The sequence below is a fragment of the Leopardus geoffroyi genome, chromosome A1 (assembly GCF_018350155.1).
Source record: "Leopardus geoffroyi isolate Oge1 chromosome A1, O.geoffroyi_Oge1_pat1.0, whole genome shotgun sequence".
Taxonomy (NCBI): domain Eukaryota; kingdom Metazoa; phylum Chordata; class Mammalia; order Carnivora; family Felidae; genus Leopardus; species Leopardus geoffroyi.
In genome coordinates, this window is record NC_059326.1 from 174375082 (window position 1) to 174401310 (window position 26229).

At 50.1% G+C, this 26229-nt stretch overlaps 1 protein-coding gene across 4 annotated transcripts in view; it reads right to left on the reverse strand.

Annotated features, from left to right (window-relative positions):
* The window catches only part of HRH2 (histamine receptor H2), an 86392-nt gene that overhangs the window by 38990 nt on the left and 21173 nt on the right, over positions 1 to 26229 (reverse strand). For 2 of the 4 annotated variants that reach the window (XM_045500960.1, XM_045500961.1), the window contains exons 2-3: positions 23975 to 25553; positions 18062 to 18252 (exon numbers count right to left, since the gene is read on the reverse strand). In XM_045500960.1, the coding sequence (XP_045356916.1) occupies positions 18062 to 18252; positions 23975 to 25050 (1267 nt within the window). In that variant the 5' untranslated portion in view covers positions 25051 to 25553. The remainder of the gene's footprint in view (positions 1 to 18061; positions 18253 to 23974; positions 25554 to 26229) is intronic. The other 2 variants (XM_045500963.1, XM_045500962.1) reach the window with 1 other exon arrangement.

The following is a 26229-nucleotide window of genomic DNA, read 5'->3' on the forward strand; positions in this document are numbered from 1 at the left end:
CGGGGCTCGAACTCACGGACCGCGAGATCGTGACCTGGCTGAAGTCGGACGCTTAACCGACTGCGCCACCCAGGCGCCCCACTTTACGTATTTTTGAAGCTAGTTTATTGGGTATGTACAAGTTGAGAATTACTATCATTCCAGTAAATAGAATCTTTTTCAAAATATGGTGACCATATTTATCTTTAGTAATATATTTTGCTTAAAATTCACTTTGTCTGATATTAATATAGCTACCCAGATTTCTTTTGGTTAGTATTTGCCTAGCATATTGTATTTTTCTTTCCTTATACTTTCAACATTTTTGTTTCCTTAAGTCTATTTCTTGCAAAAAAAACATTTGTTTAGGTTAAAAAAAAAAACAAAAAACAAATCGGACAGCCTTTATTTTTCTTAAGTGGTCAGTTTATTCCATCTACACGTATCATGATTACTGATATACCTTGACTGATTTCTTCAATGTGATTTTGTGTTTTATATTTGCCCCACCTCTAACCTTTCCTGTGTTTTCTCGCTTTGCTTTAAATTTTTTTTTAACGTTTATTTATTTTTGAGACAGAGAGAGACAGAGCATGAACGGGGGAGGGGCAGAGAGAGAGGGAGACACAGAATCGGAAGCAGGCTCCAGGCTCTGAGCCATCAGCCCAGAGCCCGACGCGGGGCTCGAACTCACGGACCGTGAGATCGTGACCTGAGTTGAAGTCGGATGCTTAACCGACTGAGCCACCCAGGCGCCCCCCTCGCTTTGCTTTAAATTGCCTTTTCTCCCCTCATTCTCTTTCTTTCTTATCTTGTGGAATCTCTAGCCTCTTATAAAATAATTTTAAGATGCATATTTAACATAATAAAGGCTAGTGATATGGAGCCCTCCTCCGCTCCTTAGTTTGCCATCCATGCCAGCTGTAAGTTGGGATGAGACATTCAGCCAAATTTCAATATTGTGTAGACCGTACTACGTTACAGAGTCCAGAGAGACTGGTAGGGTTAGTATTTCCTGACCCCCTCCATAGTCCCATGGCCCGTCCCACCCTGAGCCCTAACCCTTGAAGCTAGGGTGTAAATGGGGTTCTTGAGGGCACATAACGCAGTGTCCACACAGTAAGTGCCTATGGTAAGCAGTTGTCATTTTCACCTTTTCCTATCATCGAGTCCCCTTCTCTTTGGGATCCAGCCTTCCTCACTCTTTGCCCACGTGAGGGAGGGGGTTGACCTCTTACTCTTCGCCCTGGCTCCAGGCCTGGATGCAGAGGTAGACACGTGACCCCCCCCCCCCCCCCCAGAGCCAACGAAACGTAGGCCTGTAACTTTTTGGTTGCAAAAGTTGGAACCATAGGAAAGGACACATTTCCCACTGGACCTGCCAAGGTGGTAAGATGTGACCTCGGAGCTGCTGGTGGCACCCCAGGGAGACTCTGACCGAGGCTGAAGTTAACACAAGGTGGAACTGAGTTGAAAGGGGGAGTAGGATAAATTTCTGACGACATTTGTGCATTTGGATCCAGCCATCCTTGAAGCTACTCTTGTTCTCTGCAGTTTTATGAGCCGGTTCCCCACCTCCACCAATCCCAGCCTCTTTTAACTGGGGTTCTGCTGCTGGTGGTCAACAGTGTCCTAGTAATATTCCTAGAATCTGAATTTGAATCTGAATCTGAATCCCCTCTTTTCATACGGAGGGTGTTATAATATATTCAGCCACCCACAGTCTGGATCTCATTTCAGTGCATGCTCTGTAGAGGAAGCCTTGCCCAGGTCCTCCCTGAACCTGGGTTTTCTCATCTGTGAAATAAGTTGATAAGAGCAACCTCACAAGACATACCGTTAATGACTGTCAGTGCCCTTTTCTATAACCTCCTATTGCTTATAGTACAAATTATCACACAGAACCACCACGTGCATGCATCCCTCTGCTATTACTTCTACCTGTGTCTTTGCACACGTCCCATTGCTTGAAATGCCTTTCTCTTCTTGCCGTTCAACTTCTACTTCTATTTCAAGGTTCTGTTCAGGCATCACCTCCTGTGGGAAGCTGTCTCTGAGGCTTCCCGGGATCGCCGAAATCTGCCCCAGCTCTTGGAGCCCCTCTGCTGAGGCCCTGACCTTCTTGGGTTAACTATCAGTTTCCCTGTCTATTTCCCAGACTAAAGCCAGGCACCGGACCTCTCGTCTGCATCCCACTGTCCAAGTTTATCGTAGGCGTTCAGCCATGTGTGTGAAAAGGAAAAACCCAATAAATGTCAGTTTTGATAGTGATTCTCCCATGTTCTGACTCCCCCAATTCACAGATTGGCAGAAACAGAAGCACTTCCCCTGCCACTCTGGCAGTACCTCTGCTGTGTGAGGTAGCCCACGCCGACTTTATTTCCATATCTACCTCTCTGCAGCTAGCCTGGAAGAGCCTCGTGGGCAGGAACGCCGGGAAGGGCAGCGAGGGACGCCGGCCGTTTCAGCCAGCACCTCTGAGGCTAGCCATGTGCCGGAGAAAGTGTGGGATTTGGGATGAGGAGTCCTGAGTGTGGTTTGAGACTTCCTCATTCTCCTGCCGTTGGGTCGCAGTCAACTCCATGCCTTCTCCTGGGGACAATTCCAGCGAAAGGGCTGGGAGAGGAAGGCCCCCCCTTCCCCCTCCCTTGTCTCCCGCAATGGGCCCAGCCATTGGCTGCTTTGTACCTTAGGGTCACCGAGAACCAGCGGTCGAGGGACTGTGTGTTGAGGGTCTGGGCTCACGTCTGAACCCAGGTCCTTGCTCTCCGGTTCCCAACACACGGCAGAACCAACCACTGCCCGTGTCAGTTTCACCTACATCCTGGGAACTGGGTCACCGGAAGTCCTTTCTCCTCTATGAGGAAATGCAAGTGGAGATTAGAAAGGGGAAGAGGCTCTCTCACATCCTCAGAGCCAGCCACAACCCACCAGGGGTCTCTCCCCTGCCTCAAGCTTCTGTCATAATGAGGGGTGACCCCCCCCCCCCTCTCCAGGCCAGACCTAATTTTGGGTTGCTCTGAAGTAAGCTATGAGGTGGCAATTTGGGGACACCACGACGCCCAGACACCAATCAGAGCATTATCTTCCTATACCTGTGTTCCGGCCACAAATTGATAGTGCCTGATAGGCCGAAATGACCAAACTTCAGGCCTCTCTGCTCATGAAAGAAACTAATTTTTCACGCCCTTCTCATAATTTTCTGGAAGCAAACATGGAGAATTTGCCTACACCAGCATCTGCTTTGAAGGGACGGTGGAGAGGTCTTTCTGTCCTTCAGCAGCCAATGCCAACAGCAAACTGGACAGAGGCTTCCTGCAGGAGTTTCGCTCACACGCTCAGTTCACCTTCATGCCAGACAAGGTGAGAGGCTTCCCGGAACTCCCTGGGACTCAGTTGGTATAAAGAGGTAACAGTCATAAACCATTGGGCCCTTTAAATTTTCTCCCCACGACAAGGGAAATAGATGGTGACGGTCCAAAAGCTTTAGGCTCCTAAAAGGGATCTTGATTAGGGACCTCACAGGACATGCATCCCTGAGTGCTGGAGCGTCACAGCCTGGGACTGCTCTGGGAACTCAATGACGGAGGGGTTGGCTGCGACTCTAGCAGTCCCCGAGGGGCCTGCCACAGAGCAAGTATCATGAGTTGTACTGGCGAGTGAGTAAGTGATTCACAAGAACTAGCATTTACTCAGTGCTCATGTGCTAGGTCCTGACTGGGCGGTTTTGCATCCTTTTTCTAGTTAACCGCTGGCACTATGAGGCAAGCACCGGTGTCCCATTTCACAGACCAGAAAACTGAGGCTCTGGGCATCTCAGCGATGCCCCTAGGTCACCCCATAGCAAAACTCAAATATGAAACAACGGCCGTTGTCTCCCACCTGCACCCCCTTCCCACTGGGGCACGCTCCTTCTGGAAGACCAGACTGAATGAATTTGATAGAACGAGCTAGTATGAGAGATGTGGAGACGGTTAAGGGCGGGGCCGCTGGTCTCAAGCGACTCACGGGTGAGGGTCGGTGTGTGGACACACACAGCCGTGTGGGTGTGTGAGCGCGTGCCAGGGCCTGAGTGTGTCCGGGCGTGCATGGGCAAGACTGTGCGGCACAGAACCATTCCTGGCTCCGGGCCTCAGGGGAAGCGACTTGGAGCAGGTGGCATCTGAGCTGGGCCTGGGGCGATGCGTGGGAACTGAAAGGGGATGTGGGGAGTGGGGGAGGTCTCTTTGGGCAGAGGAGGCAGCCTGAGCTGAGGGCTGTGTTCTGACAGCAGGGGTGCCTAGTTCATCCGGAGAAGGAGGAGCCCGGGGATGTAGCTGGAGAGGAGACGGCACGGGATCCTATAGCCAGAACATGATGGGCACGGTGGGCGGGACTGCATGGGACCTGGCAGGTGCTGGAAGCTGCAGGATGTGGGGGGGCGGGGGGGGAGGGGTCAGGAGCCCACCGATGGACAGTCTCAGCTCGTGGCCTGCCCTGGCCCTTCTCCATGATTTTACAACTATGTGGGTCAGTGAGATGGCACCCGAGTGAGTGCCAGGCATGGGGAAGGAGCGTGACCCTTTGTCCCATGTGCCCACCACGGGGAGGGCAGAGGCTGCAGGGCGTGGGGCTGCGCAGTGTTCAGGGGTGTTCTCTCTAAGACTCTCGGTCACCAGTCATGTTGAGCATTTACTGTGTGCCTGGCCTGCCAGGTGGGCACCACCCACATCTTTGCAGATGAGGGGAGCAGCCCTTCATGGAATTAAGTGACCTGACCAAGGCCACGCAGCGTGTGGGTGGAGGAATGGGGTTCTTGCCATGTCTGCTTGGTCCAAAGCCTGTGCTCTGAGCCCTGAGAGAAAGCCAGTGATAGCTGCCATCCATCCCTGGAGCGACCCCCCCCCCCCACCCACTCCGGCTCTCAGCATTTATAAGTATGAGCTCATTTAATCCACACACCAACCCCATGGGGTAAGTGCTATTACTCTTCCCGTCGATGGAGGAGAAAACTAAGGCACAGAGAGGTTAGGAAACCTGCCCGAGGTCACACAGCCAGTAAGTAGAGCTGGGTGTTACAGCATGCTGGGCTTGTTGCTTGAAAAACTGAAGGCGTGGGGGGCCCTAGTTTCACTCAACCCCTCCTGTGCCTCCACGTTATCCACATCCTGCGGCTGTACTCGGACCGCCGAAAAATAAAGTGCTCATGGGTTGGGCACTTAACCCTGAACTCTCCAGCACCTACATGACACATAGGATATAGTCGTTAACTTCTTATCTCTGACAGACGAGGAAGTCTGGGCCCCGAGAACTTTAGTCAGTTGCTCAGCGACTCCCAGCAAGCAAGTGGCAAAGCCTTGAGGGAGCCCAGTGTGGCCCAGCTGTAAAGCTGGAGACGCCCTGCCCACTCTGCCCCCTTCCAATACACAACGTGGCTCTCGGGGAGGCCGGGCATCCTCTGTCGATCTGGGTCACGCTCCGTTCCACCCTGGTCCCAGCCTTGTGCTTCCCCCGCCCTGTTGCTCAAACCCTCCAGTAACCCCCACGAAACTGGCATGCTTGCCCAAGCCTCTCCTTGAGACTACAGAACGTTTTGTAAAACTGAAGAAGGCTCCAGAGCCCCTGCCCTCTTACACCAGTGGGTGCTTATGTCGGAAGAACCCAGGGCCCCCGAGTCAATTATCAAAGTCATTTCCTATCACTCGTTCTGCCCTACTTTTGTGAGGCAGGCGAAGTGGCACGCCCATTTTGCAGATGGGGGGACTGAGGCTCAGGCAGGCCTGGCATTTGCCCAAGGTCAGGTGTGGTCAGGTGCTGCATCGTGGACCGAGCTCCCTGCATCACCATGCTGGTCTCTTCGGTTTGAGACTTGTTTGCTCTGAATGGCTCAGGAACTGGACGTGTGACAGGGCCTCCTCTCTCTGACGGCTCCTTCTCAGCCCTTTCAAAGACTCTTCTCCCCTCTTCCCTGTCCCCTCCGCCCCCTCCGGCCCCTTCTCCTTGCATCTATGTCCTGCCCTGGCCAGCCCCCCCTTACAGCCCTTCCAAGATGCTTCCCTTATGTGGCTTTGAGGAAGTGATACCTTCAGATGTGGTTGGCGGCAGGGAGGCCAACAGCCTGTCTAAAAAACAACCGTGCAAAGTGTAACAAAAGGCTTAAAATCCCCCTCCCCTTCTACCAGTAATGCTCTTCCCAGAAGTTCAGTTTCTAGGGAAATAATCTGAGAGACACAAAATATCCTCTGCGTGGAGATGTTCATCACAGGGTTGCTTATAATAGCAAAAAAAAAAAAAAAAAAAAAAAGTGGATACAACAGCAAAGTACGTAGGGAAACATTTCAGTCAGTGATGAGGCCCTTCATGCACCCCTCCCCCCGCAAGCAAACTGCCATGGGCCGGCGTCCACTGAGAGATACCCCCACATGCCAGGCACTGTTCTCAGGCCTTCATATTTATTCTCTCCTTTAATCCTGACGATTTTTTTTAAGTTGGTACTTAAAACGCCCCCATTTGCAGACAAACAAACTGAGGCAAGGAGAGGCTAGGTAAACTGCCCAAGGTCAGAAGCTTCCACGCACCCCGACTCCACCAGACTCAACCACTCCCAGAGCCATGGTGGTGACTGATGACCATCACCAGGAGTTAGGTGTTGAGGGCAGGCCAACGTGCCAGGCGCTTCTCCCTCTTGCTAGTCTCCATTGCCATTGCTGCCCCCCACCATCCAGGCCAGCAAGGGCACAGATGATTCCTTAGGCCCCAGACAGCAGTGAGAAAGTCTTAGGGTGTTTGGCGTTCAAGAGCCCATGAGAGCAGTCCCCCACCACCCAGAGAGGAGGGACCAGCTGGGGGCTGGGCCAGGAGCCTAGAGTTAGGTGGGAGAGTAGGCCCTGCCCCTGCCGCCCTCCCTTGGGGTCACTGGGGTGACCGGAGGCGAGGTGGGGGTCACTGAAGGACGAGTGTGGGGGTCTGAACGCACAGGGGCTTGTGCCCTACTCCCAGCTGGAAGCCAGGACAAGGGAGGGATCCCTTGCATCCCAATTCCTCTGCTCCCATGGGGGGTGCAGGGGGTCCCCCAGATCTCCTGGACCTACGGTGAGCCCCAGCAAATGACTGGGCTTTGAGGCCTGCCTGCTGGGAGAGGTCCAGGGGGCTGGGAACCTGCAGCAGAGGCCAAAGCCCCTGAGAGAATGTGGTTGGTCTTCGGCAGTGCCAGATAGAGCCCAGGAGTAGGTCAGCGGTGTCCCCTGGGCCCGACCATGGCGCAAACACCACGGAGGGAACCTGGCAGGACAGGTCTATCGAGGTCCAGAGGGGGCTGTGGGGGTCAGATAGCCTGGGGAACTTCGCTTACCCTGGTGGGAAGGAGATGGTTGGGGGCGGGGGAGGAGGGTGGAGACGATCTCGTATGAGTTGGTTCAACTTCCAAAGTCACCACGTTTACAGCTGGAAGTGACTGAGCTCTCGGACCTGGAAAGCATGCGTTTCTCCAGCTTCCAAGAAATGGTCCACGGGCACCCAGAGCGGAATGCAGCAAAGAATCTTATAGCTGGGCGGGCACAGGGCACTAACAGCCCTGTTCCTTTCTCCAGCCTGGGACAGAGGTGCTGTAAGGACCAGCCTCACTTTTCAGATGCGGACAGAGTCCTAGAGAGGGGAGGACTTGCTCAAGATCAACTAGCCAGCACAATGGGGAGATCAGCCCTCAGGGCTCTCTCAGCAGACCACAGCACTACACGGCATCGCATTGCCCACGAGCGCACCCCTCTCCCCACGCTGTCCCTTTGCCCAGAATGGCACCTCTGCTCCTCAGCCTAGAAAATTCCAACTGTCCTTCAGGAGTCAGCTGAGACATTCTGAGACATCACCTCCCTCTGGGCCCTTGGTAAAGGAAGAGTGGACGAATGAATCAGTAAGACTTAGCAGCCCCCAAAACAGGAGACATGTGGCCTGCTGAGGAACTCAAAGTGTGTCACTTCTTGTTGCCAGGATATTAAAGCCACGTTGGCTCAGGAAAAGCCTGAAGGGAGGAGAGAGCCATGATTTCAGGGATTGCATAAGACGGCAACAGAAATGGGGTTTCTCTTTGACTTTCCATTTGAATGTTCCCTTTTAACAATGATTAAGTATTTATAGATACTGTGTTTCCAAAATCAGTGTGGAAGTTCCCTGAATCCTCTGGGCATTGGGACTGCCTTGCCGCCCATCCCAAATGTCCATCCCTGGGTCACAATGACACGTGTTCAGTCCCGGAATGAGGAAGACCGGAGTCTCATCCACAGGCCTGTGATGCCCAAGCCTGTGACCCTCCCTCCACCCTGCAACCTCCTGCACAATCCGTACAGAGAAGCGGACCCACCGAGGCTTTGTAGAACCACTTTTTGCTACTTTTTGCCAGTTGGGACAAACTCCCCTGTCCCCTCCTTTCTACCTCTGGGCAGAGAGTAAGTGGTCCACAAACCCCAGGAGAGACTCGGGGGCTGTGGACACCCTGAAATGCACAGTGGGTCTCAGGCATTACCCTACTCCTGTCCCCCAATGCTGCCACACACAGCCGCTACGGGTTTAATGAACACCCAAAAGCTGAGAAGCCTGTGACCCACTGCTGTTTCTGTAGGAGCAGTGGCAGCTGGCAGAAATCTTAGCTCTCTTTAACAGATGAGGAAACTGGGGCTCAGAGAGGGATGCGATCTTCTCACGGCCACACAGCCAGTCAGTGGCAGAGGCGATGAGAAATCCAGATCCCCCATCTGCCAGGCTGGGGTTCTTTCAGCAGCCCCGCCGTGCACCTGGTCTGCACCCCTACCTGCACTCACAGCTTGGGTCGTGACAAGGACACATTTTCCTGAATTTGCCTCCGTAACTCAGAATGATTCATTAGTATGAAAAACATGCTCTTCGCTGCCCTTGCCAGAAGATTCTTGACACAAACACACTGGGGGTTTGGCAGAAAATCTCTCCCTTGTTAAGCATTTATATATAAGGAGGGTTGAAATGGTCCCTTGAGACTGATCCAAGCCCCCCATTTTCGGAGGAGAGATATGAGGCTCAGGGGTCAGGGCCTGATTTGAACAATTCAGTGGCACAGCTGCGATATGAATCCACAAAGCCTGCCTTGAACTTTCCAGCTGCTCCTTTGTAGAGGGGTGAAAGAGAGGAAGGAAGGAAGGAAGGAAGGAAGGAAGGAAGGAAGAAAGGAAGGAAGAAAGGAAGGAAGAAAGGAAGGAAGAAAGGAAGGAAGGAAGGAAGGAGGGGAGGCAAGCTACCACTTACTAAGCATCTACTCTATGCTAGGTGCTTTGTATAAATTGACGCTGAGCCTTATTGCTATCCCCACAGGGAGACATTTTCATCCCGGTTTTGCAGATGAGCAAGCTGAAGCTCAGAGAGAGCAGGCCATGGGCCCGGAGTCACAGAGCCCGGCAAGTGCTGGGGCTGGAACCGACACCCATTTCTTTCCCTTACACCAAGGGTTGGCAGCAGGCCAAATCGCCTGCAGGCCAAATCCAGCCTACCAACCTATTTTTGTTGAAATGGTGGTGGTGGTGGTGATAGGGGGGAATCAATAGAAGAATAACATTTCAGGACTCGTGAAAATGATATGGAATTCGAATTTCCGCGTCCATAATAAAGTTTTATTGGAACACAGCCATCCCCATTCATTTACGTATTGTCTGTGGCTGCTTTCACATCGAAAGAGCAGAGCTGAGTAGTTGCGACAAAGAACATACGGGTTGCAAAGCCCAAACTATCTACTATCTGGCTCTTTGCAGATAAGATTTGCTGACTCCTGCCTGATGCCATGCAATTTCCCAGGGAGCCTGGAAAGTCTGCAGAGCTTCCCTTGTCCCTGCGCAAGGGCGTCAGGGCTGAAACCCAGGCCTCCTCCTGTTTGCCAAGCTGTATGCCCTGGGGCTGGATCCCCTGGAGAAGGGATCTTCACTCATTTGTTCACCTGGAGTGTTCACCCTCTTCTTATGGGGAGAAAGCTACTAGCAGTGGCCCCAAATGCACAGTTCCCCTTCCCTCCTCATCACAGCCCCTGGGAAGGCAGCCCCAAAGCATGTCCCATCAGATCTGCTGCAGAAGGAATGGATAGCAAAGGTGGGGAACAAGCAGGGGCAGGGGTCTGCATGAAGCCAGAGGGAGGCAGGGGGGATGGCCTGGGCACAAGCTGGGGCTTCTAGCTGGCTTCAAAGGCACAATTCCCAGGGAGTGAAATGAGGAGTTCTCTACCTTTCAAGTGACTCCTGGGAAGTCACTAATTATTCTCCTTGACTTTTAAGGCTGTAAAAGGCTTCCCACCTCCTCTCTCTCTCTCTGCTCTCCTTCCCCTAACTTCCTCTCTGGGGGTAGAAAGGAATCTCATTCCCCAAATGCTCAGAAGAGACAGAAGATGAAAAGGATTAATTTCTTGCTGTAGCCTGTCTGCTCTCCTGCAGCTGTGCTGAAGCATGAGCACTGCAGGCCTGCGAACGGGTGTTCTGGGCAGGTGGCAGGGACAAGGGGAGTCTAGGGGTCCATGATACAGCCTCATGCCTGGAGCTCCCCACACAAGGGCTATAAATGGCCAAAAGCTTCCATAAAGCCCAAGCGCTGTAGTGAATGGGACCATGGATGCAGGAGGGGTAGAAGGAAGAAACAGAGGGAAGAAAAGAAAACACAAAACAGAAAGGAAGAAAGGAAGGAAGGAAGAAAAGGCAGACAGAAGGAACCTGAAAGACATCATGCTACATGAAAAAGCAGGGCACGACAGACCACACATTGTATGAAATGTCCAGAATAGGCAAATCTGTAGAGATAGAAAATAGATTAGTGGTTTCTTGGCTGGGGGCCGGTAGGGGATTGGGATCGGGAGGTGATCGCAAAAGGCTACAGGGTTTCATTCGGGGGGTGATGAAAATGTTCTACGATTGGTTGCGGTGATGCGGCACAGCTCCGTGAATATACTAAAAACCAGTGAATTGTATGCTGAAATGGCTGAATGGCACAGTACGTGAAGTATACCTCAATAAAACTGTTACAGGAAAGGAATAAAGATGGAAGTTGGTGTCCAAGATGGCGGCGTAGGAAGACCCTGAAATCGCCTTCTCCCATGGACACACCAAGTTTACGGCTGCACGTGGAACAATTCCTGCTGACAAAGGATGGAAATGTAGCGGCACATTTCTGTCCACAACAAGGCATAGAAGGGCCACATCAAGACAGGTAGGAGAGACAGAGATGCAGTCTCACCAAAAACCTCAACCCCGGCGGGATAATTCACAATACGGGAAGATCTCATGGGTCTGGACTCTCTCTCTGAGGAGAGAGGGGTTTGTGCTGCACATTGGGCACCCCAACCTGTTGCACTTGCACTGAAGAGAGGAGGCCCCCCAAACACCTGGCTTTGGAAACCAATGGGGCTTACGTCCAGGAAACCTGGGGTCTGTGGAGACGAGATACTCCTTTGAGGGACTTATGGCTCATGCACGGACTCGCTCATCAGGGGACCAGCAGAAAGGCAGCAGTTTAAGCAGTGACTGGATTGTACGTGCAAGAGATGCATTTGCGAACCTAGATTTTTTTGGGGTGGGGAGGGGCAGAGGGAGAGAGAATCCCAAGCAAGCTCCGCGCTGTCAATGCAGAGCTCAACGCAGTGCTCGATCCCAGGAACAGTGAGATCATGACCTGAGCTGAAATCAAGAGTTAGATGCTTGGGGCGCCTGGGTGGCGCAGTCGGTTAAGCGTCCGACTTCAGCCAGGTCACGATCTCGCGGTCCATGAGTTCGAGCCCCGCGTCGGGCTCTGGGCTGATGGCTCAGAGCCTGGAGCCTGTTTCCGATTCTGTGTCTCCCTCTCTCTCTGCCCCTCCCCCGTTCGTGCTCCGTCTCTCTCTGTCCCAAAAATAAATAAACGTTGAAAAAAAAAATTAAAAAAAAAAAAAAAGAGTTAGATGCTTAATCGATGGAGCCACCCAGGCATGCTGCAGCCACCCAGGCGGACTGCATTTTGCTAATCTTACAGTATTCGCCAGAGAGGGCAGAGGTCAGTTAGGACTTTGGGGATGGAGGTGCTGGTGAGCGCCATTTTTGCATTTTCCCTCTACCTTGCTAGCACAGCTAGGTAGGCCCCAGCCTCAACACTCTCTGACAGCCTCATTAAAGCTGGTGGGCAAGTGCAATCCACATGAGGGATACCCCTCGATCACCTGCCCCTTGTGGCCAGAGGTGCTTGTGTTTCCGGGACCCATGGGACCCAGACAGTTCTGGGAAGGCTACTATACCCAGGGCACTGCGCAGACAGCAGACTGAAACATAAGTCCCACCTGCCTCTGAAAAAAGCCCATCTACTTGTCCTAGAGCTTTAACCCGAGGGACAGGCTTCAGGTTTGCCAGACATGTAGAGGCTACCGAGGCACTCTCAGGAAATGTAGGCAAGGAGAAAGCCTTCCCTCGGCCTTTACACAGCTCACTGGCATCTCTTAGAAAAGAGCTTACACACTTGCCTGGAGCCCTGAGTTTTGCAACAGTTGCCCATAGGACACCTCCAGATTTCGTGGTCTGGAGGCCAGCAAGGTTTACAATTACAGTCCCTCAGGACTATATATATTTGCATACTTAAAAAGCTGCTGCTTAAGGATCTGGCTTCCAATCAGCCTGAAATTAGGTGCTGCCTATGATTACTCCCTTTGGAACACTGGCAGGTCTGGGCATACCTTCAACAACAGAGGCCTATCAAGAATAAATCAGGATGGGGCCCCTGCGTGGCTCAGTCGGTTAAGCGTCCGACTTCAGCTCAGGTCACGAGCTCACGGTTTGTGCTGGCAGCTTCAGATTCTGCGTCTCCCTCTTTCTCTACCCCACCCCCACTCACGCTCCTCTGTCTCTCTCTTTCAAAAGTAAAATAAACATAAAAAAATTAAAAAAAAAAAGAATAAATCAGGCTACTCAGACAATCACAAAGGTTTGAGGGACAAGTAAGAGCTGGGGCAAGGTTGAATGATAAGGTTCATTTTCTGTATAAGGCCACTCTTTCAAGACTGGGGGAGGTAGCTGTTTTGACTAATACATGGAAACAAACACAGAGAGGCAAGCAAAATGAGGAAACAGAGGGATATGTTCCAAATCAAAGAACAAGACACAAAATGTCAGAAAAAGATCTTGATGAAACAGAGGTAATCATCTACCTGTTAAAGAATGCAAAGTAATGATCATGAAGATTCTTAGGAGAAGGACTGAAGGGAGAACTTCAATGAAGAGACAGAAAATACAAGAAAGTACCAAACAGAAGTGACAGAGCTGAAGAATACAATAATGGAACTGAAAAATACACTAGAGGGGTTCAAGAGCAGACCAGATGAAGCAGAAGAACAGATCAGTGACTTGGAAGACAGAGCAGTAGAACTCACCAAGAGAGAAAAAGAATTTTAAAAAGCGAAGACAGTTTCAGAGACTTATGGGAGAACATGAAGCAGAGTCACATTTGCTTTATAGGGGTCCCAGAAGGAAAAGAGAGAAAGGGGCAGAACATTTGTGTGAAGAAATAATGGCTGAAAACTTCTCTAGCCTGGGAGCAGAAACAAACATCGAGGAAGCTTGGAGAGCTCTAGATAAGATAAAACCAAAGAGAACCACATGAAGACACATTATAATTGAAATGTCAAAACTTAAAAAGAGAATCTCCAAAGTAGCAAGAGAAGACAACTTCCTGCATACAAGGGAATTCCCATAAGATCATAAGCTGATTTCCTGGCAGAAACTTTGCAGGCCAGAAGGGAGTGGCATGATATATTCAAATTGCTGAAAGGAAAAAACTTTCAGCCAAGAATACTCTATTCATCAAGGTTATCGTTCAGAATTGAAGGAGAGATAATGAGCTTTCCAGACAAGCAGAAATTAAAGGAGTTCATCACCGGTGGCCTTACATGAAATGTTAAAGGGATTTCTTTCAGCTGTAAAGAAAAGGCACGAACTAATAACAAGAAAGTACATGAAAGTAAAAATATGACCAGTAAAGGTAGTGGATTAACCATGCATAAAGCTAGTATAAAGGTTAAAAGATAAAAGTAGTAAAATTAACTAAAACTATAATAATTAGTTAAGTGATATACAAAATACAAGAATGGAAATATGACATGAAAATCATAAAACATGGGGGAGGGATATAGAGTTAAAAAAAAATTTTTTTTCAACGTTTATTTATTTTTGAGACAGAGAGAGACAGAGCATGAACAGGGGAGGGTCAGAGAGAGAGGGAGACACAGAATCGGAAGCAGGCTCCAGGCTCTGAGCTGTCAGCACAGAGCCCGACATGGGGCTCGAACTCACGGACCATGAGATCATGGCCTGAGCCGAAGTCGGACGCTTAACCGACCAAGCCACCCAGGCGCCCCTAGAGTTTTTAGAATGCATTCAAGTTTAAGTTGCTATCAACTCAAATGAGACATCTGTATACACTGTTCTATGTGAACCTCATGGTAACCATGCGGCAAAAACCTATAGCAAAACATAATGAGAAAGGAATCTAAACCTAACACTAAAGAAAGGCATAAAACCACAAAGGAAGAGAGCGAAAGAAGAAGAACAAAAACAGTGAGGAACTATAAAACATCCAGAAAACAACTGACAAAATGGCAGTAAGTACATACTTACCAATCAGTGTAAATGGACTAAATTTTCTTTTTTTTTTTTTTTTTTTTTTAATTTTTTTTTTTTTCAACGTTTATTTATTTTTGGGACAGAGAGAGACAGAGCATGAACGGGGGAGGGGCAGAGAGAGAGGGAGACACAGAATCGGAAACAGGCTCCAGGCTCTGAGCCATCAGCCCAGAGCCCGACGCGGGGCTCGAACTCACGGACCGCGAGATCGTGACCTGGCTGAAGTCGGACGCTTAACCGACTGCGCCACCCAGGCGCCCCAAGGACTAAATTTTCTAATAACAAAACACAGAGTGGCTGAAGGCATAAAAATAAGACAACTATATTCTGCCTACAAGAGACTTACTTCAGATGGAAGGACACACACACACACACACACACACACACACACACTGAAAGTGAAGGGGTAAAAAAAGATATTCCATGGAAATGGAAATGAAAAGAAAGCTGGTTTAGCTCTACCTATATCAGTCTGTTTTAAAATAGACTTTAAAACAAAGACTGATAAAAGACAAAAAAGGGCACTATGTAATGATAAAGGGGTCAGCACAACAAGATGGTAACACTTATAAATATGTATGTGCCAGCAGAGGAGCACCTAAATATATAAAGCCAATACCAACAGAGAAACTGACAGCAATACAATGATTGTAGGGGACGTTAAAACTCCACTTTCATCAATGGATAGATCATCGAGACAAAAAAATCAACAGAGAAACATTGGCCTTAAATGACACATTAGGCCAGATGGACTGAAAAGATATATACAGAATATTCCATCCCCAAACAGTGGAATACACATCCTCTTCAAACACGTATGGAACATTCTCCAGGGCACGTTACATGTTAGGCCACAAAACAAGTCTCAATAAACTTGAGAAGACTGAAATCATATCAGGCATCTTTTCTGACCACAACGGTATGGAACTAGGAATTAATGGCAAAAGGAAAACTGGAAAAATCACAAATACATGGAGATTAAAAACCATATGACTGAACAACCAATGGGCCAAGGAAGAAATCAAAGGGAAAATACAAAAAAAAAATACCTTGAGACAAAGGAAAATGGAATGACAACAATCCAAAATTGATGGGATACAGCAAAAGCAGTTCTAAGAGGGAAGTTCATAGGGATACAGGCCTACCTCAAGAAATAAGAAAAATCCCAAATAAATAATCGAACTTTACACCTAAAGAAACTAGAAAAAGAAGAACCAATGAAGCCCTAAGTTAGTAGAAGTAAAGAAATAATAAAGATCAGAGCAGAAATAAATGAAATAGAGACCAAAAAAAGAAAAAAAAAGAAAAAGAAAAGACCAATGAAACTAAGATATGGTTCTTTGAAAAAGAAACAAAATTGACAAACCTTTAGCCAGACTCATCCTAAGAAAAGGGAGAAGGCTCAAATAAGTGAAATAAAAAATGAAAGAAGGAAAGTTTTAACTGATAGCATAGAAATACAAAGGATTATAAGAGACTGCCAAGAACAATTATACATTAACAAACTGGACAAATTGGAAGAAATGGATACATCCCGAGAAACATACAATCTTCTAAAACTGAATCATGAAGAAATAGAAAACTGGAATAGACCGATTACCAATTGTTAAAGAGACTGAATTAGTAATCAAAATTCCCCCCTCCCACTCCCTCCGAAAAATCCTAACAAACAAAAGTCCAAAATGACACAGCTTCACTGGTGAATTCTACCAAACATTTAAAGATTTAATACTTACCCTTCTCAAACTCTTCCAAAAAATTGAAGAGGCGGGAATACTTCCAAACTCACGTTAGGGCCAGCATTACCCTGATCCAAAATCAGACATGGACACCATAGAGAAAAAGAAAATTACAGGCCAATATCCCTGATAAACGTTGATGCAAAAATCCTCAACAAAATATTAGCATGTCAAATTCAACAATACATTAAAAGGACCACATACCATGATCAAGTGGGATTTACTCCAAGGATGCAACCATGCAAGCACGGTTCATCTCAAATTAATCAATGCGATACACTACTTTCACAAAAAAATGTATAGAAATCATATGATCATCTCTGGGGTGCCTGGGTGGCTTAGTTGGTTAAGCACCTGACTCTTAATTTTGGCTCAGGTCATGATCTCATGGTTTGTGGGTTGAAGTCCTGCATTGGGCTCTGCACTGACAGCATGGAACTTGCTTGGGATTCTCGCTCTCCCTCTCTCTCTGCCCCTCCCCTGCTCATGCATGTTCTCTCCCTCCCTTTCTCTCTCTCTCTCTCTCAAAATAAATAAATAAACATTAAAAAAAAATCATGATTGGGGCACCTGGGTGGCTTAATCAGTTAAACGTTCGACTTCAGCTCAGGTCATGATCTCATGGTTTGTGAGTTCGAGCCCCGCGTCAGGCTCTGTGCTGACAGCATGGAGCCTGGAGCCTGCTTTGGATTCTGTGTCTCCCTCTCTTTTTTCCCCTTCCCCACCCCTGCTCACTCTCTCTCTCTCTCTCTCTCAAAAATAAATACATATTAAAAAATTTTTTTAAATCATGATCATCTCAATAGATGCAGAAGAAGCATTTGCCAAAATTCAATATCCATTTATGATACAAGAAAACTCTCAAGAAAGTGGGTATACAAGGAACATACTTCAATATATTAAAGGCCACATATGACAAACCCACAGCTTACGTCATACTCAACAGTGAAAAGCTGAAAGCTTTTCCTCTAAGATCAATAACAGGACAAGGATGTCCCCTCTTGCCATTTTTATTCAACACCATATTGGAAGTCGTAGCCACAGCAGTTAGACAAGAAAAATAAATTAAAAGCACCCAAATTGGAAAGGAAGAAGTAAAACTGTTGCTACTTGCTGATGACATGATACGGTATCCAGAAAATCCTAAAGACTGCACCAAAAAACTGTTATAAGTGAATTCAGTGAAGTTGCAGGATACAAAATCAACATACAGAAATCTGTTGCATTTCTCTACAGTAATAATGAACTATCAGAAAGAGAAATTAAGAAAACAGTGTCTTTAACAACTGAATCAAAAAGAATAAAATACCTAGGAATAAATTTAACTAAGGTGGTGAAAGACCTGTACACTGAAAACTATAAAACACTGACCAGAGAAATTGAAGACACAAATAAATGTCAAGACATTCCATGCTCATGGACTGAGAGAATGGACATTGCTAAAATGTCCATACTATTCAAAGCAAGATTCGATGCAATCCGTATCAGAATTCTGACGGTTTTTTTTTCACAGAACTAGAACAAATAATTCTAAAATTTGTATGGAACCATGAAGGACTTCCTCCAGCCAAAGCAATCTTGACAAAGAAAAACAAAGCTGGAGGTATCACACTCAGATTTCAAACTATACCACTACGCTACAGTAATCCAAACAATATGGCATTGGCGTAAAAACAGACATAGATCAACGGACCAGGATAGAGAGCCCAGAAACAAACCCACACCAACCTGTAAGCAGTGGTGGGGTAGGACTTCTACTGGGGCTCCCTAGTTCCACACCAGAAGCAGGAGAATACCCCAGCAGCTTTGCTGGGTAACAGCCAGGCACAGAGGCAGAGGTAACAAAGCAGCCAGTGGGATTCCAGTGTGCAGGGGGGCAGCCAGGCCCCTTCGTTAGGGGGGAGCTGCTCTGGGCACCTCTGCAAAAAGCACCATAAAGGCTGTTAAGAAATGCTGGAATCAGTGTGCCAAAAAGTTAGACTACTTTAGAACCCAAACGATAAGAGTAAACAAAGCGAGGCTCTTGGCGGGGTAAGCTATGGGAAACTTCCTTTCTGAGCAACACTCCTTAAGAAGAATGCGCGCACGGCTCCTGGAACTCTTTCACACCAGCTGCATCCGCAGAGGCCGAACTTGGAGCGGCAGATGAAGCCAACCCCCCACTCTCTTGTGCCGCCAACCTCTGGCCCAACCCGGACACGCCGGTGAGACATCACGGACAGCCACAGAGCAGCAGGCTGTCGGGAAGCGTGGGCTCCCACCCCTCTCGGAAGCTCCCTTTCTGTGACCTTGGTGCGAGTTACCTCACCTCTCTGGGCTCCTGTGTAACACGGCCAGGGGGAAGGGCTGGGTTACCGTTAGGGGTGTCTTCCCTCTCCAACACCTGATTCAGAGCCTGTGGTTGGCTTCTGCTGTGAGGCCCGCCCCTGACACCACTATTTGGAGGGAGGCCCGTTGTGACCTCCAAGTTAGAAAAGGGAACCAGGAATTTCTGCCTCCCACTAGTTCCTGGAACTTCCCTCTTTGAGCCTTGGTTTCCTGATCTCTGAAGTGAGGGCAGCATTATGCACCTCTTAGAGTTCTTGGGAAACCAGAACTAGATATTCACGCATTCATGCATTCGTTCATCCAACAAATATTACTGTGCCCATCCTATTAGGGATACAACAGTGGACAACACAGACACGGTCCTGCCCTTGGGGAGCATGTTGTCCGGGGGTGCAGACATTAAACACACAGAAGGCATCAAGAGGAATAAGATAGTCTGGACTGAGGCAAGGGTGCATGGGGTACACGGCCTGTGAGGTCAGGATGAGACCTTTGTGTTTTATTCCAAGGGCATCAGGAGTGGAAATCTGCTCTCTGGCTGCGGAGGGAGGGAGAGCAGATGGGGAGGGGGGCCTGAGCGGACAGCTGACCAGGGGCCTCGGAGAAGAAAGCACCCTGCCCTCCCCGCCTTCCTTTGCATCTCTTCTCCCAGGCTCTTTCTTGAGCTCTGACTCCAGCCTGCAGGTGCTCTGTCGGAATGAGGAAGCGCCACACCCAAGCGAGACTGTTGATACTCCAGGTGCCCATGAATATTATCTCCCTGCCCTCGGAGATTACCCAGAGCAAATGAGCATGTAGAAAAAGGACCCAAGAGCCCTGGGCAGGGGCCCAAAGAACTCTGTCTACTCCTAGCTCCTCCAGTATTTGCACTGGACCTCAGATAGGTCGCTGGCTTCCCGGTGTCCTCGTTTCCTCATCTGGTATCTATGGGACTAGCACTGAATCCAGGCTAAATTTAAGTCCAGGTAGCATTTACTGTGCAAAGACCCCAAGCTTTGGGGTCAGACAAGCTTGGGCTGGAATCCTAGATTCCATGTTTGAGGCTGTGTGTGGCCTGACGCTGGCTACTTTGCTTCTGGAAGCCTGCAGCTGGCTGAGGGCCCACACTTTGAGAACCACTGCCCTAGAATAACACCCCTCAGGGAGGAGGACCTGTGATTCGCTCATTGCTATGCCTCAAGCAGGGCTGGCGTATAGCAATTCCTTGCTGTGTGCCTGGGGAGTCGGGGCGCTGAGAGGTTTGTTTTGGCAATGGCAGAAGTGGGTCGAGGGTGGGTGTGGGCCGTGGGATGTCGGCAAGAAACAGGAAGAGGGTAGAGCTTCTAATGCCAGGTGAGGAGCTGGGCCTTGTGGTAACTGAACATGGTCCCCAGAGATGTCCACATCCTCATCGCTGGAACCTGAGCACGTTACCTTATGTGGCAAAAAAAGAACTTCACAGGTGTGATTAAGTCAAGGAATTCGGGACAGAGAGATTATCCTGGATTATCCTGGTGGACTCTAAATATAGTCACAAGAGCCCTTATAAGAGAGAGGCAGGAGATCTGGCTATAGATGGGCGAAGGGGATATGACAAAGGAGACAAGAGGGACAAGTGATGGGAGAGAGGGGTCATGAGCCAAGGAGAGTAGCTGGAAAAGGCATGGAAGTGGATTCTCCTCTGACGTCTCCAGGAGCAACCAGCCCCATCCACACCTTGATCTCAGACCTCCCAAACTGTTAAGAGAATCACTCTGTGTTGTTTTCAGCCACCAAGTTTGAGGTCATCTGCTACAGAAGCCCTAGGAAACGGCTGCAGACCCCTCTATCCAGGAAGAACAGTGGAGGCCACTGAGTGGGGCGGGGCAGCACATGGGGAGAGGTGACGAGGGTGGGGTGAAGGCAACCAATCAGGGGCAGGAGAGGCCACAGAGAGGGGAGGACGGGTCAGCCGGGCCCCTCCCTCCTAGAGTCTCCCGTTGGCTGGCACCCTGGCTGACCGTGTCCCTCCCTGCTCCAAGGGCAGGCCCAGGTAGTCCCTTCAGAATTCTCAGCTCAGACCTCCACCCACCTCAGCAGTGATAAGGGCCTTTGGTCAGGTCAGTGCTATCGGTCATCAGGGAGGCTGGGAGCCAACCTGATGGAGGGCCACCTGAGGCCCTGATACCCTGGCAGTCTCAGCGTGAAAATCAACCTTTGGCTGTTCTTGGCCTCCTGCGCCCCCCGGTCCCCACCATCGTGTGGAACCCTCCAAGCAGTTCACCATCCTCCTCTGCCAAACCTCTCTGCCCACCGTTTCCAAGGCCTGGAGAACAGAGCATGGCCACAGCCACACAGAACATGTGCTCTGAAGGCTTTGGCTCTGTGGCCGCTGGGCGTGATCGGGGCAGGCGCAGCCTGGCTTCAGCTTCAGAGCCCCTCTCCCAGGGTGGCTGTGAAGATCAGAAGAAAAGATGGGCATACACAGGGCGCCCAGCACCCAGAGGACAGCCAGTAATGGGGGCTGCTATCTCTCTACTCAGAATGTGGCTCAGAATGTGGCTTTGGCTGACACAGTAGCTTGCATCACTTGGGCCATTTACTTCACTTTCCCGAGCCTCACTTTTCCCATCGGTAAAGCGGAGATTAAACAAGCACCTACTTCATGGGGTTGTGGGAAAAGCGAAATGAGGTCACGAGGCCGAAAGTACCACCCTGGATGAATAAGGTCTTTCCCGTCCCCGTTTAAGGCTCAGCTCAGAGGTCTACTCCCTGGGATGGGCTCCCTGGGCCACAAGCCGCCTCATCCAGGCACCCAGCACGCTGGGTTGCGATCCTTGGCAAGTGCTGCACTGAACCGCTGCCCGTCTACTCTGCAACCAGACTATGAGCGATTACAGGTGGTGAGACCGATGCTTGGGGTGGGGTGGGGTGGGGTGGGGGGCTTGCTTTATGTCCCTTTGCACCCTTAGCACCCAGCACAAGGGTGGGGACAGGATGCCCACAGAATGATCACACACAGAAACAATGGCAAACATGTAAAACTGGCACCCAGTGGGTACCCAGTGTCAGCTCTTGTGGCTGAGTACTTACTGAATGCTATTCCCTAAGGATTAGGGTGAAGGCAGCCTATTAACCAGGGGATCACACGGGTAAAAGCAGTGGCTAGTGGCATGCATGACTACACTGAATTGTGTCAATGGGCTTCTACAGTGTCTAAGCCCTTCTTCAAGGTCTACGCCCCGTGCTTTGTTCTTTGCTTCACGGGCTAAATTAGCTTTGTACTCGAGGTCGCTTTCTGAATGAGGGAATGTGGAAGGACGTGGTCAGAAGGGGTCTTACCCATCGGGGCCAGATGTGGAAGTCTTTAGATCTGCATTTTGGAGAGACATTGCCGGGTGGTTTGGGGGACGGATTTGAGACGGAGGGTCTCAAGGTTAGGAGGCTGGAGCAGGAGCAATGAGGCTTGTTCCAGAAGGCTAGCAGTGGAGGGGTGGAGAGCCCAGGATCCACGTCTATGGTGGGACACTCCATACCTGGCTGCTGCCAGGACCAGAGGGACCATGAGGCCCAAGGGTCCAGTTGGGCCGTTTTGCTCCCACAGCACTCCCCAGGGATCAGAACCCAGAGGGTGTGGGTCTGCAGCATCCGTCCAAGCTTTTCTCAAGTCCGATGCTCAATTATTGAAAGGAGACAAACGTCCCATTGGGGTTGTAGAGCCTGTTCACATCTCTTGGCTCACTTGTGCATCGGGCAACCCTGGGAGGTGAGTAGGGCAGGCTGCATGAGGACGGACCCCATACTCTATGCGATGAGGAAACTGAAGCCCTGAAGAGGGACAGGGACTTGCTCAAACCACAGCGCGAGTGAGGACAAAGCTGAGACCGGGGCTATGCAGTTGACTTTCCATCCTGTTCATCGCAATAAATGCCCAAAATGTCACTTCTGCATCTCCAGTGCTCAGCACAGTTCCAGGCATGTGGTGGGAAGTTGATAAATGTTTGCAGATAAATGTATGTATGTATGTATGTATGTATGTATATGTGGATGGATGGATGGATGGATGGATGGACGGATGGACAGGTGTATGTATGTATGTATATGTGTATGGGTAGATGGACGGATGGACAGGTGTATGTATGTATGTATGTACAGATGGATGTACATGTGGATGGAGGGACAGATGGATGGAATGGTGGATGGGTCAGTCACATAGACCAGCATTCTGGCATGGTCTGTTGGAAGAGTAAGGAAAGCAACATCTGTTGAGCACTGCAATGTGCCAGGTGTTCTACCGGTGCCCATTCGTTCACCCCTCTCAACAGCTAGAGCTCCCCCAGACCTGTAAACACCCTCTCCGTGCAGTGGGTGAGCTTCCTCAGAGCCACTCAAGTGTTTGATGGGGTTTCCCTTAATACCCCACATTGGCTTTGCCACCAGTGCATTTATCTACATCTCATTCTGATCCTGTTTTATCTTTTCAGCCTGGATACCTCTTGGAGGTGGAATATCCTGGGGTGTCCTCTCTCTTGCATCTTCTGTACCCCTAACATCCAGTGCTCTCCGAGCCTATGTTTTTTATAGCCTCCTAGATTTTGCTCTATTCCCTTCTCCTCTCTCATGGGCCAGTGCCACACCCCTCTTCACCGATGGCCCCTTCTCATCCCTCTTGTCCACACCTTACAGGGAACCAGAGCTCTCTATACAAAGCACAGAATTGCCTGGGTTACCCCCACCCTTGCTTCTAATCCTTCCACCTTCCCCTTAGACCTATGGTATAAGGTCCAAGCTCCTAGCCTGACCTTCAAGGCTGTGCCTTCCCAATTTGGCCAGTCCTCTTTCTCTTCTGACCCGAGTGCCCCTAGCATAAGAGCTGGTGCATAAGAGATGCTCAACGAATGTGGACCGAGCTGGGTTTGTGGTTACTCCCCAGGTGGCAGCATCAGCGCATGGCCATTTGAAGGTGGTCCTGGAAAGCCTGGGTGAACACTTCAGATGACGAACCAAGTGGCAGAGTTGGGCTTCAAACTCAGGGCTCCTGATTGTAAGGACAACATAGCTAGAAAAAAGGGCCCACAAGTTCTGGAGTCAGAGGGCCTCTGTCCAGGTCCCAGCTGAGTGGCCCTGGTCAGGTTCTTTGAGATTTAATGTGGTCCTTTAAAAATGAAGGTACAAGATTCTACCTCGGGGGGATTTGGGAGGACGGAACCCCACGAGGTTTGCAAAGTGCTCACGAAGAGTTCCCAGCACAGAACGTTCAACCAGCACCTGGTGAACAGCCGCCACCTAAGGGTTACCACTAGTGGGTCCCCCTCCCCATGCACCTGTCCTGCATACAAATGGCTGGGTGGTTACCTGTCTGTGGCTCCTTGAGGGGCTGTGGCCTCTGTCCCACTCCACACCTGGAGCTTCAGGGGCTTGTCTTCCTGCCGCGTGGGTTCTCGGCTTTGATTCCTGGCCAGCTGAGAGCTGCCAGACCTCAGAGTAGTGTCGTGGGCATTGTGGCTGGCAGGTCCACAGCGGAAGAGCTGCTGGTATGCCGTGCGGAAGTCTCTGTTTAGTGTGGCGTACAGGATAGGGTTCAGGGCCGAGTTGGCATAGCCCAGCCACAAAACGACGGCTTCAAAGGCCTCGTTGATGGCATCATCCCCTCTCAGCCCACGGTAAACAAACACAGTGAAATAGGGGAACCAGCAGATAATGAAGGCTCCCATCACGGCGGCCAGTGTCACTGTGGCTTTGTGCTCCCCGATGGTAGCTGCCTTCCAGGAGCCGATATGGTGGATCCTCTTGGCCTGATCCCGGGCAATCTTGAAAATGCGGTAGTAGGTGATGCACATGACCAGCAGAGGCAAGTAGAAGGTGACCAGCCCATCCACCAAGCCATACACCAAGTTGACCTGGACTTTGCACTTGGGGATGGTGTGGTTGAAATTGCTGGTCTCATTCCTGCTGTTCCACCCCAGATGGATAGACAGAAAGGACAGGGTGATGGAAATGACCCAAATTAAGACAAGAGACACAGCCACTCGGACTGGGGTGACCAGCACAGGGTAGCGCAGGGGGTCCGTGACAGCGCAGTACCGGTCGAGGCTGATCATGAAGAGGTTAAGGATGGAGGCCGTGCAGAGCATCACATCCAGGCTGGTATAGATATTGCAGAAGACCTTGCCGAAGCTCCACCTGCAGGATAGCTGGTAGAAGGCTGAGAAGGGCAGCACCAGGAGGCCAAGGAGCAGATCAGTGATGGCCAAAGACACAATGTAGCAGTTGGTCAGACTGCGGAGCCGGCGGTTCAGGCCCACAGCCAGGCAGACCACCACATTGCCGGCGACGGTGATGAGGATGAGGACAGCGAGGACCACGCTGACAGTGATCCTACATGGGGGAGAGTCCAGACAAAAGGAAGAGGCTGTGCCGTTAGGTACCATCCTGGAACCTCACGGCTCCTTCCTCTGCCCACGGCCCCTGGCCGCTGCTCGTGCAGCTCCCCCGGGTGCCAGTTATGTCAATCGCTGGGCTCTAGGCTTCCGGGAGAGCCAAAAGAAAATGTCCAGACATGGGGAGGCTACGATGACTGCCGCAGTACTGCTTTTCTAGAAATAAATAGAGCCGTCTCCGAGGAGGTATTGGGCATGAACATGAATGAAGAAGAGTGAAGGAAGAGAGAAGGTTCTTGGTTCAAATTCCAGTCCTCGAATTACCCCCTGCAGAGCCAGCTTCCCCCAAGGACTGAAGCAGGTCTCCACTCTCCAGGTTTTGCATAGAGACTGAGGCACCAGAGCATGTGTCTGGAGGTGGCTTTGGTTTTATGCAGGAGAGATCACGTGGAGATGTGGCCACATCGTTCTCCATAGCTGATGGATGCTCCCACCCATGCGACGGGGGTCAAGGACTGCTGCGTCTGCCTCTTAGGACCACTGGAGAACAGGAGCTGAAAATGCAAGGGTCAAGTGTTGAACACTTTGCAATCAGACTGAGAGCGTGACTGATTCAAGGCGAATCCGTCTAGACCTCGATCTCCCGGCGAGGCTCCAGGAGGCACAGGGCCAATCTGGACACCTCTCCTTAGGAGGGACTGAGGCAATCAGGATACACAGTGGGAGGAGGAAGGGAGGCAGAGTGCAAGGGACTGGACCACTGTGTCACCTAGTGAGATACGGCTGGAGTGGATACTTATACGGGAGAAAGAAAGAACTAGACAGAGACTCTAGACACAAGAACAGGGACTGCATTTGCTGTTCACTGCTGGTCCCCAGTGCCTGACCCCACAGGGAGGCATTAAGCATCTAATGGATAAATGAAAAAATGAATGAATAAATCAGCAAATGTAATGAATTTACTCTGATAAAGCACTGAGAACTTGACGCTGTGGGTTTTACAAAACGTCACCACACAGTAAACCAGGAGCTGACAAAGTTTCTCAGGAGCAGGCCAGGTAGTCAGTATTTTCCGCCGTGCAACCCCCAAGGTCTCTGCTGCGATGCACCCCCAAGGTCTCTGCTGCGATGACTCAACTCTGTCACTGTAGCACGAGGGCACCTACACAGACAAGGTGCAAATGAATGAGTGTGGCTGCGCTCCCAGGAGGCTTTACTATGGATGCTGAA